Below are 14954 nucleotides of genomic sequence, written 5' to 3'. Positions count from 1 at the left end.
GGACCAATTGGAGCGGTTTTCAAACCGACCGCAACTTTACGTAGGAGTGCGGTCCCCCCGCCCACCAATATTGATTAACAGGCGCGTCATCATATCCTCAGTTTGTTGATTCACGTCCGCCATTTTCAGCGTGAGTCAAAGCGATATCACTAAAGGAACACCCTAGCTCTATTTTTAGATGCAAGGCTCATTGGGCTCATCACAAGATCAATATTCTCCACATTATCGCTCTAATCGGAATTATTTAGGCAGGTTTGCAAACATGTGTACTTCTCATTGAGTCTACCTTATACTTCAGCCGTTTGCATTTCTCGCGATCCCAGAAGCTCCCTGTGATCTTAACTAGCATGCGTTTTAGAATTCTAAACATAGGTTTCTATCAGGGTACACTCAAGTCGATGGCTGGGAGCCGCGGACTGCTTCAGAAACCTATGTTTAGAATTCAAAAATGCGTGGCGTGACGATTCGGGACACTTCATGTTTCTGCCGTGCTACAGAAAGTGTCTGGTGTGCCGTGTCGCGGCTTCGAGCGGCGCATCCGGTGCCTCAGTCAAAGTTAATTCAGTGTGCGTGCTTATTAGTTTCTGTGTACAAGCTCGGCACTTGAAACTAGCACACAGTTGGCTGTAATACTGTACAAAGACAAATGATTTTGTACTCTCTGCTTGGTCTGTGTCCGAGTCGTACATGTACGACTGAATGCTGTACCTCTCACTCCAGCTCGTTCTCGCAGTCTGCCGGTCAGACTCTGTTGCAAATGCAGAGCAGGTGAGCTCATGGCCCCGCCCCCTTGTTACGTTGGCGGGAAGCCGAAACTAATCTACATGTGAAGCAACACACCCATAAATCAGCGAACTGTGGATACGCCCCCAACATGACACTTTTTAACACATTATAATAAAAAAATCTGAATTGTGTTTTGAACTGAACCTAAACTGGCACACTCAGAAGAACCATAATATTAATATTAAATCTTAAAAAAAGAGGTAAACTATGGGCGCTTTAAAGTAAAATGAGTACAGGTCTAGTAGGAGTTGAATGTCTAAACTAAAGTAGGCGGTCTAACATACCTTTTCATGTCAGCCCTGTTTACAGGTGATGTCAAGTTGGTTGCAAAATGTTGACAGAAAGTACAAATTTCAGTTTAATTCCATGACTTTATGGCTTCTTCAGTTCAGCGCTGCAATAATTCAGCTCTGCAATATGCAGAAGCAGCAGGCCTGCTTTAAACTGCTCTATTTCTACTGATATGCTTTTGCCTAAAAGCTTTTCTGGCATCCGCTGTTCTGGTTTTCAGACAGGATGGGCTGTATAGTGACATGGTGAAGCAGGATGAAGCCAAAATTAAGCATCTGACATCATGCCAAAAAACAACACACAAAGTGCTCAAATGTAAAACACTTCTGTAATTGTAATAGGGATTATAATTAGAACGGTTTGTCTTTTTACAGACTGAAACAGCATTCAGAAGAAGTCTGCTCTGAAATATTCAGATTTCTCTCTTTATCTTTAGAAGCGTTAATATTTAAAACTATTTAATTTACAGTATGCAACATTTCAAACAGGTAAAAGTTAAGAACGAGTGTGCTCTTTGATTCACTTCAAATGTTGGCTACTGTATAGGGCCACCCGATTCCAATGTTATCACTCGATTGAAAGGGCATTGTCAGTAGTTATCAGCTGATATATATGCGCCAGTAGGGGCCTTCAGTGCCTATTAGTAGGCTCAGAAGGCTGTTATCATCCATCCACATGGTTATTCAGCTATACTAATAGAAAAGATTCTAGATCCAGATTTGGTTTACATGACTGTGATGGTTGGGTTTAGGGTTGGGGTAGGGGTAGACGTTAATAAAATACAATTAATGGGAAATTTAACAAATAATATAAATAATTCTTGTGGTTAATCAGTTATACTAATAGAGAAGACTCCAGATCCAGATCTGTTTTACATGACTGTGATGGTTGGGTTTAGGGTAGGGGTAGATGTTGATAAAATACAAATAATGGGAAATTTAATGAATAATATAAATAATTCTCGTTAACTTCCAGCAGCAGCCGTATGTGATTTATAGCTGATTAACCATGTGGATGGATGATAACTGCCTTTTGAGCCTACTAGTAGGCACAGAAGGCCCCTACTGGCCCATTTCTATCAGCCGATAACCACTGATAACGCTTATTCAATCGAGTGATAACATTCGAATTGGCTGATAGGGCTGGGTGATAATCTTTATTTAAAAATGAAAATAAATAAATACATAAATAAAATACAAATAGTAAAATACAAATAGTTAAAAATTATTTTTTTAAATAATTATTTTTATAGGGGTTTTTACCTTTATTGATAGGACAGTGGAAAATTACAGACAGGAAAGTATGGGGATCAGAGAGAGGGGAAAGGATCGGCAAAGGACCTCAAGCCGGGAATCGAACTCGGGTCGCCACGAGCACCTGGGTGCTATATATCGACGCACTAACCTCTAGGCTATTGGCGCCAACTAAAATTCTTTTTAATTAAACACTTTTGCTTTACAAATTAAGGTGATTGATATTAAGAAATAATATAGTTAAATATAGTTTAACTATATATGGATAACTATATATAGTAATATAGTTAATAAAAATACATTAAAATAAAATAATGTGTTAAGAAAAAATTGCAACATCAAAAAGCAGAATAATAATCTGTTTTGTTTGGCTAAAATCAATGAGTATAAATAAAACATTTAATAAAAATAAATAAATAAATAAATAAATATGAGTATAAAAAAATTTGTATGATACATATCTCAGATCAATATTATATACATCATATTATATATCAGATCAATAACTTGATGTACTAAATTAGCTTTATTCTAAATTATCCATTTTGTATATGATTTTGTACTTGTGATATATAATATTTCCCACCCTGAAGGGCAATTTAATACATTATAATAATATATAAAACGTTCATGCTTGTCTCAGGAGCATGTGGTCTAATATTTTTACAGGAATGAGCTGCTAAAGCATGTTGAGGAAGTGTAATATAGGTCACACTAAAGGCCTCTGCTATCACTGCCAGTATTGTCAGTATTGTAATGGCTAGGCTACTAGCTCTTTAGCTTTAGCTCTGAGGATGAAGGCCTTACTCTGAGATCTTACTATCCTCACTCTCCTCCTCACTCTCTTCACCCAGCGGCTGTAATCTGTACGGCAATTCGGAGAGGACAAACAGCACTTCAACTCACACTCAGGATAATATCAGCGGTGCAGACGTATGGAGAAGGAAGAATTAGTGTCTAGTAAATACTGTGTTTTTAACAGTGGCTCTGCAGCAGTGGAGGGTTGGTAGCAGGGTCCAAAATTAAATATGTGTAATGTCTGTAAATGCCAAGTGAAAGGCTTTTTTTTGGGTCAACTAGTAAAGAGATTAAATTAGAATGCCAAACCAAATATATGAACAAAAAATCTAATAAAAATAAAATAAATATTGTTAAATAATACAATTTAATTAGAAATGTTAATTTAAAAAAATCATTTAAAATGTTTCAATCAACAAAAATATAATAAATACTAAATAAAATTAATTTTTAAAAATCAATTAAATTAGTAATAAAATTAAAATATTTCATTTTAATTGTTATATTATTTTAATAATAAAAAACAAACAATATATACAGTTATATATATAATATATACAGAAGTCAAAATTATTAGCCCCCCTGTAAAGTTATTATTCTTTTTCAAATATTTCCCCAATGATGTTTAACAGAGCAAGAAATTTTTCACAGTATTTCCTATATTTTTTCTTCTGAAGAAGGTCTAATTTGTTTTATTTCGGCTAGAATAAAAGCAGGTTTTAATTTAAAAAGATCTAATAAATTATTAATAAAATTGAAAATATTTTAATTTATTTTTATTTAATAATAATAAAACAGTAATGATATTTTAATAATTAAAAAAACCTATATATATATATATATATATATATATATATATATATATATATATATATATATATATATGTATATATATATATATATATATATATATATATATATATATATATACTGTATATATGTGATTTTTAAAATAATAATTACTAAAATAAAACAGGCGGTTTATTTTATTGCGGCAACCCCTGATAAATAAAGGGACTGAGCCGAAAAAAAATGAACGAATGAATGATAATAAAATAATTTAATTTAACTGTCTAACAGAAAAAAGTAAAGGAGGTAACTTTTATTTTATAAGAATATTAATTGTATTTTTATGTGCACAAGAGTTTTTGGGTTAGTATGATTTGTTATGAGCTAAAGAAAGAGATATTGTTTTTTTCCTCAGGATGGATGCATTTAATTTTTACTCTAATGTAAAATAAAACATTTAAAATCAGAATCAGAATTTTATTGGAATCAGAATCAGTTTTTTTTTACATAGTAAAAATGTAATGCATCCATCCTGAGAAAAAAAATATATTAAAATACAATATAAAAAATATATATAATTTTTTAATTAGTAAAAAAACAATATTAAGCAACACAATTTCTCAGTATTGACAATAATAAGAAATGATTCTTAAGTACGTGTTAGAATAATGTCTAAAGCAGTGTGCGAATTATACATTGACGATTGGGGGGGGGGGGGGGGGGGGGGGTCAACTTTTTCGGTAATGATAGTTTGTGTAATACATGCTTCATTGAATCATCAGTGAATGTATTTATTTAAATTACATCTAATTTATTATTAAAATATATTTCAGTATTCAGAAACAAACACTTATTTTCGGAGAAATCAGTCTTGTGAACTTTTACGAAGCTCTAAATCTGCCGGTTTCAGACTGTTGAACGACTTTTTTCTGCCATAGACTGATTGGCGTGGTTATGCATTCGCAATGGTATGAACCGTTATATAACATTATTGTTTAAAATACTGATCAGAGTAAACTTTTTCCCAAAGATAAAAGAAAATAACTTTTTTTAGAAATTAGTTATTATTACTTTCATGTTTAGAAATGTATTAAATTACATGTAATTTATTGATAAAAATATATTTCAGTTTTCAGTGTTTTATGGGATAGGCTATTTAGTATATTCTGACCTGATTAGCTGTTTTTGCCTTACTTTAGGTCAAACTATACAAACTACAAATTTAATTTGACTTTACTTTTAGGCTCTATGTAGAAACAAACACTTATTTTCGGAGAAATCAGTCTTGTGAACTCTTACGATGCTCTAAATCTGCCGGTTTCAGACTGTTGAACGACTTTTTTCTGCCATAGACTGATTGGCGTGGTCATGCATTAACAATGGTATGAACTGTTATAGGGGTGGTCAAATGGATATCTATAATTTTAATTATTAACATTAGTATTTAAAATACAGATCAGAGTGAACTTTTTTTCAAAGATAAAAGAAAATAAATTTTTTTTTAGAAATTAGTTATTATTACTTTCATGTTTAGAAATATATTAAATTACATCTAATTTATTGATAAAAATATATTTCAGTTTTCAGTGTTTTATGGGATAGGCTAATTAGTGTATTCTGACCTGATTAGCTATTTTTGCCTTACTTTAGGTCAAACTATACAAACTATAAATTAATTTCACTTTACTTTTAGGCTTTATGTAGAAACAAACACCTATTTTCTGAGAAATCAGTCTTGTGAACTCTTACGAAGCTCTAAATCTGCCGGTTTCAGACTGTTGAACGACTTTTTTCTGCCATAGACTGATCAGCGTGATTATGCATTCGCAATGGTATGAACAGTTATAGGGGTGGTCAAATGGATATCTATTATTTTAATTATTAACATTAGTATTTAAAATACAGATCAGAGTGAACTTTTTCTCAGATTCAAAGGGACCCCCCCATACATCTTGTTTTGACGTCCTTTAGAGGGATCAAACCTTAATTAGGGGGTCAATCCCCCCCCAAACCCACCTGTAATTTGCACCTTGGTCTATAAAATGACTCTAAAGTCTGAAGTAATTATTTATCACAGAAATAAATTACCTTTTAAAACATATGGCTCAATACAAACATCTATTTTAATTATTTAATTACTACAATATTATTTTTCTTGTATTTTTTATTGAATGAAAACAGCCATGGTGATTAATCTACTTTCAAAACATAAAATACCCCCTCTGAACACACTTTGACACAACTTTTCTTTAGTAGAGAGCTTTGTATGACCTCACAGCTAATTAAAATGAAGTAAAAGCTGAAGTTCTAGGCTATATTGTTGCTGTCGGGTGTTAATTTTGGACTCTGGCAGAAAGCAAGGAGCGAGAGCTGAAGAAACAGAGAGAAACACTTACTCTGCGTCTTCTTCATTTTCTTCCTCCTGGATATTTGGCAGTCTTTGCAAAACAAACAGTGAACAGGTGAATTCTGTGTATTCATGAGTGTGTGTGTGTGTGAGTGACAGACACAGAAACAGCGCATTGGTTGCAATAAATACGTTTGGTTGCCAAATTGTGGTTTATCACACCCCAGATCTCAGGTCATAGAAACACAGAGGAGGGCAGGAGTGTGTGGTGTGTGTGTGTGACTTACTGCTCCTCATTTTCTGGCTCTTCAGTTTTGGTTTCGATGATGATCTGTGCGGTGTGCTCTTCCTCCAGCTGTCGGACCGCCAGTTCTGCAGCCTGACGGGCCAAATCCTCCGCCATACGAGCTGCTTCCACACGCTCCTGCTGCAGTCTACACACAAACACACAAACAGGAAGATGCAAATGAAGTGAGTATCCTAACATGCTGCTGTGTATTAAATACAACAACATTTCATGTGGCTTATACAGTGCTTCCGGAAAGCATTCGTATCGCTTCACTTGTTCCACATTTGTTTATGTTACAGCCTTATTCCAAAATGGATTAAATTCATTTATTTCCTCAAAATTCTACACACAATACCCCATAATGAATATGAATACTTTCCGGAAGCACTGTATAGAGGCTATATGGCATAACCTGGGCAGAAGAGGAAAGATATGACACTCTAAACCTAAAGATAAACTCTGGAAAGTGCTAAAAGCAGCTTGATATCATTACACAGCACATTACTTCAGAAATTCTCAGGACTGGTTGTAATTAGGGATCTCCAAATCGATAACGTGATCGGAAATCGGGCCCAATCACACGGTTTCAGACTTGATCGGAATCAGATGTTACCTCCCGATCAGGACTCGTATATATATATATATATATATATATATATATATATATATATATATATATATATATATATATATATATATATAGATAGATAGATAGATAGATAGATAGATAGATAAATATAGATATATATAATATAATTATAAGCCCTCTGAATTATTAGCCCCCTGTTTATTTTTTCTCTCCAATTTCTGTTTAACAGAGATTTTTTTCAACACATTTCTAAACATATTAGTTATACTTAAGTCATCTCCAATAACTGATTTCTTTTATCTTTGTCATGATGACAGTAAATAATTTTTTTGATATTTTTCAAGATACTAGTATTCAGCTTACAGTGACATTTAAAAGCTTAACTAGCAACTCGAAAAAAAAAATATCTTAAAGGGGCTAATAACTTTCACCTCTAATAGTTAAAAAAAATTTAAAACTGCTTTTATTCTAGCCAAAATAAAGTTAGACTTATAAAATAAGACTTTCTCCAGAAGAAAAAATAATTGTGAAGTGAAAATTTCCTTTCCCTGTTAAACGTCATTTGGGAAATATTTAAAAAAGAAAATTCTGACTTCAACTGTATATATTCTCATTATTTTTTAACACATCTATAGTTATGCGGTGGCACAGAGTTAGACCTCTTTCTTGACTTCACACAGAAACAGCAGCGTGTGTGGCATGACATCACCTTGTTGCAGAGTTGGTTATTGCTACTGGTTAAATGCCGGCAAAGTAGAACACGGAAGCAGCTTGAAGCGGAAAGCGTGAGTACATCTGCAGTCTGGAGGTATTTCAAAGTTGATGACGACAACATTGATGTGCTCTTTGTTTTAATATTAGATTTTTTGTATATTTATTGTTGCACTAAAGTCCAAAAGTGAAGAATTGGTGTTATTTATGACTTGATTGTTCAAGATACCTCACAGAAGTGCTCTGTTAGTTAACAGAGTTGTTGAATGTTAAAATAAGGAGAATTAAATTAAAAATAAGGAACATCCTTATTTTCTATCGGATCTCTATCGGATCTGGTCTCGGTATTGGTAGATCCTCAAAATCAAATGACTCGGACTCAGACTCGAGGGCAAAAAAATCTGATCGGGACATCCCTAATCAATAATCTAATCCTACTTTTTACGTCAAACTAGCCTTCAAAATATATTGAGCAAATCTTCCCGCAGGTGAGTGGGCTTGAAAACATAATTAATTAGCACTTCTTGTGTGTATTGCCTCTTCTGAATCGATAAACGCCTCCTCAATTGTAATTTTGGACGAAAGTATCTGCTAAATGACTAAATGTGAATGTCTCCTGACCTCTCCTCCATGTTTGCTATGGCGCTCTCCTCCGCTTCTTTCTTGATGCTCTCGATGAGCGGCGTCCAGCGCTCGGTCTGGGTCTCGGCGTCCTCCTGCTCTTGCTCCTGCATGGCCAGCACGTGCGGCAGGATGTTGGGCAGGACCTGCAGGAGTGTCGAGGCCTCCTGCTGCAGCGGCTCCTCCTGCGGGACGTCCTGCTCCCGCTGCCGGGCCTCCCAGTCTGAGTCCACCTCCTCCAGAACCATATCACACGGGTCCTGCAGGATACACACTGCACACACCACAGAACATATATAGTTGAAGTCACAATAATTAGCCCTCCAGTCAATTTATTTTTCCCTTTCAAATATTTCCCAAATGATGTTTAACAGGGAAAGGATTTTGTTTACAGTATTTCCTATGATAATCTTTCCTCCGGAGAAAATGTTGTTTTATTTCAGCTAGAATAAAAGCAGTTTGTAATAAAAATTTTTTTAAGGTTAATATTATTAGCCCCCTTAAACATTTTTGTTCTTAGATTATCTACAGAACAAACCATCATTATACAATGACTAGCCTATTTTCCCTAACTTGTCTAATTAACCTAGTTAAGCCTTAAAGGGCACCTATGGTGAAAAATCTACTTTTCAAGCTGTTTGGACAGACATGTGTGTAGGTATAGGGTATAGACCGTCATATTGGGTGATATAAGCACACCCAGTGCTTTTCTTTCAATTCAACAACATAAAAACGGTGGACCAATTGGAGCGGTTTTCAGGCCGACCGCAACTTGATGTAGGAGTGCAGTCCCCCGCCCACCAATATTGATTGACAGGCGCGTCATCATATCCTCAGTTTGTTGATTCACGTCTGCCATTTTCAGCGTGAGTTGAAGCCATATCACTAAAGGAACACCCTATCTCTAATTTTAGATGCAAGGCTCATTGGGCTCAACACAAGATCAATATTCTCCACATTATTGCTCTAATCGGAATTATTGGTTGTATCTTTAGGTAGGTTTGCAAACATCTGTACTTCTCATTGCGTCTACCTTATACTTCAGCCATTTGCATTTCTCGCGATCACAGAAGCTCCCTGTGATCTTAACTAGGTGCAGCTGGAATTGTGCAAGCGCTTTGCCTCATGTGCGCATCTCACCACTGGAAATAAAATAACAAACTTGCCTTCAGGTCACACACTAGAAGCGCCGCTCTGCGTGGCGCGATGCTGACGCAGCGCCATGCATTTTTGAATTCTAAACATAGATTTCTATCAGGGTACACACAACGGCGCTTCCAGCCGCCAACTTGAAGCGCCGTTGTGTGTACCCTGATAGAAACCTCTGTTTAGAATTCAAAAATGCGTGGCGCGACGATTCGGGACACTTCATGTTTCTGCCGCGCCACAGAGAGTGTCTGGTGTGCCGTGTCGCGGCTTCGAGCGGCCCATCCGGTGCCTCAGTCAAAGTTAATTCAGTGTGCGTGGTTATTAGTTTCTGTGTACAAGCTCGGCACTTGAAACTAGCACACAGTTGGCTGTAAAACTGTACAAAGACACAAATGATTTTGTACTCTCTGCTTGGTCTGTGTCAGAGTCGTACATGTACGGCTGAATGCTGATCCTCTCCCTCCTGCCTCTTCTCTCTGCCTGTCTGACTCTGTTGCAAACACAGAGCGGGTGAGCTCTTGGCTCCGCCCCCTTGTTACGTTGGGCAGGAAGCCGAAACTAATTTTCATGTGAAGCAACACACCCATAAATCAGTGAACTGTGGACACGCCCCCAAAGTAACACGTTTTAACACATTATAATAAAACAATCTGAACTGTGTTTTAAACTGAACCTAAACTGGCACACTCAGAAGAACCATAATATTAATATTAAATCATAAAAAAGAGGTAAACTATGTGCCCTTTAAATGTCACTGTAAGCTGTATAGAAGTGTCTTGAAAAATATCTAGTCAAATATATTTACTGTCATCATGGCAAAGATAAAATAAATCACTTATTAGAAATGAGTTATTAAAAACTGTCATCTTTAGAATTGTGTTGGAAACAATCTTCTTTCCATTAAACAGAAATTGGGGGAAAAATAAATAGGAGGGCTAATAATTGAGGAGGGCTAATAATTCTGACTTCAACTGTATGTTGAGATTCAACTCAAAGACTGAAGTTTTAAACTGATTGATTTAGTTTTTTTGTGATCCTCTGAATATGAAGCATTGGGAAAATCTGCACCTCATATCCAGTATTGGGTGTAGTTAGTAGGCCCACACGGAATCCGCAGATATTTTTGCCCATCATTGAGCATATCCATTTACCTACAGTTGAATCCAGAACTATTAGCCCTCCTGAATTATTAGCCCCCTGAAAAAAAATGTTGGTAGTTTTAACTTCAACTGTGTGTAAATGTGTGTAAATATATATTTATTCAGTTTTTATAGTAAGTTCATTAACTAATTTGCAAATGTTTATACGATTTATTTACAATACAGTGTGTAAATATATTTTATCTTTTAATAGATATACAGTCAAGCCATTATTCATACCCCTGGTAGTCTCTGATTTAAAGTTACTTTTATTCAACCAGCTATTTTTTTGGACCGGAAACAACACAGGCTTCTCCCAAAAGAAAATAAGATGATATACAAGAGGCATCGTTGTGGAAAAAATAATGTTTCACCTTACAGTATATTTACATTTGAACTATAAGTCATAATTTCCCAGGGTGTATGAATCATTTCAGGCTTGACTGTATTATATGAGACTTGCTTTGTTTACTAAACAAATTGATCTGATTGGATCTGCATCGTAAACCTTAAATTACAGTTAAAAATCAAATTTTTTACTTAATAGTTTTATTTTATTTATTGTCACAGCCATATTATCCTGCAGGCCAAGACCGGTTACTCGCTTAGGCTAAGCAGGGCTGAGTCTGGTCAGTACATGGATGGGCGACCACATAGGAAAACTAGGTTGCTGTTGAAATTGGTGTTACTGAGGTCACAAGGGGGCGCTCATCCTGTGGTCTGTGTGAGTCCTAATGCCCCAGTATAGTGAAGGGGACACTATACTGTCAGTGAGCGCTGTCTTTCGGATAAGACGTTAAACTTAGGTCCTGACTCTCTGTGGTCATTAAAAATCTCATAAGGAGTATGGGTGTAACCCCGGTGTCTTGTCCAAATTCCCTCTATCGGCCCTTACCCATCATGGCCTCCCCATCCACAGAATTGGCTCTATTACTCTCTCTCCACTTCACCTGTAGCTGGTGTGAGGTGAGTATACTGGTGCCATTGTCCTGTGGCTGCAGTCGCATAATCCACATGGATACTGCACACTGGTGGTGCAGTGGAGAGACCCCCCCTCATGATTGTGAAGCGCTTTGGGTGTATGGCCATACACCAGGGGTCACCAATCTCCGTCCTGGAGGGCCGGTGTCCCTGCAGGGTTTACCTCCAACTTGCCTCAACACACCTGGCTGGGTGTTTTAAGTATACCTAGTAAGACCTTGATTAGCTCGATCAGGTGTGTTTGATTAGGGTTGGAGCTAAAATCTGCAGGACACCGGCCCTTCAGGAACAAGTTTGGTGACCCCTGCCATACACAATAAATGTGCTATGTACAGTACGTACACATTACATTATATTCAATAATGTTTTAAGTTTTTAATTATTATACTCCCAAAATCATTTCATATGAATCTGCAGATTTTTTATTTTTATTTTTTACTAAATTCTGCATAGAAATAACTAAATAATGTCTACATATTCTGTCTAGCCATGGTAATTAGCTACAAATTAACTAGTTACTGCAAATTAATAACACTGTAAAAAATGTCTGTCATTTTAATAGTAAAAAACTAAAAAAATTACACTAAAAATAAGTAAATTTCTGTATTATTTACAATGAATAACTGTAAACTGACTTTCCCTGAATACCCTGCATGACGTTTCTTACTGATTACAAAATGTGCAAATTTAGCAGTTGGGGGTCTAAAATATGTTACATATACAACATAAACGAATGGGTCCTTGTATCAAAAATACCACCAAAATCAACAAAAATGCCACACAAATTCATCAGAAGGGGCACAAAATGCTAAATATAAAACTTGATAAGCTATATCACAGCTCTCACAATTAAAACTGAATGCCACATTTTGCTGCACTATATTATCTTTGTTACATCAGATTAAGTTATACACTTTTATTTGACACGTCAGCGCAGAAGCCAGTCAGAGGACACTGCAGGAGTTTCTCCAAACACTCAAAAAGTGTTTATATGCTTAGCAATACCCTTTAATACGTTCCTCTTGCTTTGTTTAATGTATTTTAAAACTTTGTAGTTTAAAAACTGTTGTAATGTAGTTTAAAACTGTTGAACTGCAAAACACGATTATGATCAATGCTGCAAAAAATGTTGGGTTCCACACAATCTTTTTGTGTTGGAACAAAATGAAGGAATTCAGTTAACCTAATAGTTTTTACAAATTTAAGTGGATCGAACATAAAGCAATTCAGTTGTCCCAAAAAAGCCTCAAGACTTGTGTTGTTTGAGCTCAATTTAAATGAGTAGTTTGAACAAACAGCAAATTTCATTTTTGAGTGAACACATTTTTGTTACGTGAAGTTTTTCAGTTACTTTAACTGAACTTGATGGTTGTTGTTACTGCTAACAGTAAATAGTATCCTGATTGGTTGACTCAATTAAAATAACTAGATTAATTCAAGTATTTGACATAAATAAACAACATTGAGACCATTAACAAATAATAATGATTTAAAAATCCTTACAATATTTTTTGCTGCTTGTTCAAACTACTTAGGTTAGCACTGTTGCCTCACAGCAAAAAGGTCGCTGGTTCGAGTCCTAGGTGGGGCAGTAGTATATATATATATATATATATATATATATATATATATATATATATATATATATATATATATATATATATACATATATATTTATATATATATATTTATTAATATTATTATTTATATATATATATATATATATATATATATATATATATATATATATATATATATATATATATATATATATATATATATATATATATATATATTGTCCAAAGACATGCGCTGGATGGAACTAAATTGGCTGTAGTGTATGAGCTTGTGTGTGTGTGTGAGTGTGTGTGTGAATGTGAAAGTGCATGGGTGTTTCCCAATACTAGGTTGCGGCTGGAAGCAACGGCATCCGCTGCGTAAAACATATGCTGGAATAGTTGACGGTTCATTCTGCTGTGGTGACCCCTGATAAATAAGGGAGGAAAATCCGAAGTCGAAGGAAAATCAACGAATGAATGAATGAAAGAAAACAGTTCTTGAGTTTTTAAGGAACAACTTAATTGTTTTTTGTTCAATCAACTTAAAATTGTAAAAACCATTAAGTTGACTTAATCATTTTGCGTTGAGATGAGATGATAGGATTGTGTGGAACCCAGTATTTTTTGCAGTGAAGGCAACATTACTCAGTTAATTAAATAAGTTAAAATTAAAATAACATTATTTTTAAACGCACAAAACATTTCAGCTGCTTTTTAATGTCATCAAAGCTGATGGAGTTGCAAATAACCACAAAACAATATTTCATATTTGCAATCATTTGACACATTTCTGCTCTGACCACAAAACAAACCATCGGATTTTTGAAATCATTTATTTATGAGTGACTTCATACAGCGGACAAAGATAGCTGCCTGTTTTGTGTTAGCGATAATAACCTTGTACAATGACACAAACATAAACAGCAAACAATATACAGCATAATAATGTGCCACCCGGATGTAGCGAGCCTGATGCTTAAGGATGGCTTAGCATGGGTTTTATTTCTTAAAGCATTCAGGATAATTGTTGCGTTTATAGCAGGCAATGTAGGCAATGGCATGGAGATATATGGGATTTATTTATTCTTTTATACATATATATATATATATATATATATATATATATATATATATATATATATATATATATATATATATATATATATATATATATATATATATAGCTTAAATGGCAGGAATAATGGGTATTAATGTGCTCCTTAAAGGAACACTCCACTGTTTTAAAAAAAGAAAACGCTAATTTTCAAATCTCCTAGAGTTAACACTTGACTTGAACCATTTTTAAATCCATTCAGTTGATTTCTTGTTCTGGCAGAGTCACTATTATCTTAGATTAGCTTAGCATAATGAATTGAATTGGATTTGACTATTTGCATTTAAAAAGTAATAATGGTAATTATATATATATAATATATATATAATGATAATTTTACTATTTAATGTCTGAGTCTTCTGTAGTTACATCATGTAACAAGACAGAAGGGAAATAATGTTACTATTTAGTCAATATCACTAAGAACTATATTCTCAGTCAGGTATAACAGTACCTGTACCATGGCTGCGCTAGGTGCAATGATAATATGCGCCCTGAAACATTGAGCCACGAAAGACTCAGACTCAGATAACAGATT

The 14954-nt window shown here is 34.8% G+C and overlaps 1 protein-coding gene across 1 annotated transcript in view; it reads right to left on the bottom strand.

Moving 5' to 3' along the window:
* cngb1a (cyclic nucleotide gated channel subunit beta 1a) overlaps nucleotides 1–14954 on the bottom strand; it is a 60426-nt gene that overhangs the window by 29325 nt on the left and 16147 nt on the right. The window contains exons 15-19 of the mRNA XM_056478628.1: nucleotides 8475–8748; nucleotides 6552–6698; nucleotides 6314–6355; nucleotides 3138–3194; nucleotides 1071–1085 (exon numbers count right to left, since the gene is read on the bottom strand). Of these exons, the coding sequence (XP_056334603.1) occupies nucleotides 1071–1085; nucleotides 3138–3194; nucleotides 6314–6355; nucleotides 6552–6698; nucleotides 8475–8748 (535 nt within the window). The remainder of the gene's footprint in view (nucleotides 1–1070; nucleotides 1086–3137; nucleotides 3195–6313; nucleotides 6356–6551; nucleotides 6699–8474; nucleotides 8749–14954) is intronic.

Source organism: Danio aesculapii, chromosome 18 (genome assembly GCF_903798145.1).
Source record: "Danio aesculapii chromosome 18, fDanAes4.1, whole genome shotgun sequence".
NCBI lineage: Eukaryota > Metazoa > Chordata > Actinopteri > Cypriniformes > Danionidae > Danio > Danio aesculapii.
Note: the sequence above shows the minus strand (reverse complement) of the source record. Positions and strands in the feature narration are given on the sequence as shown.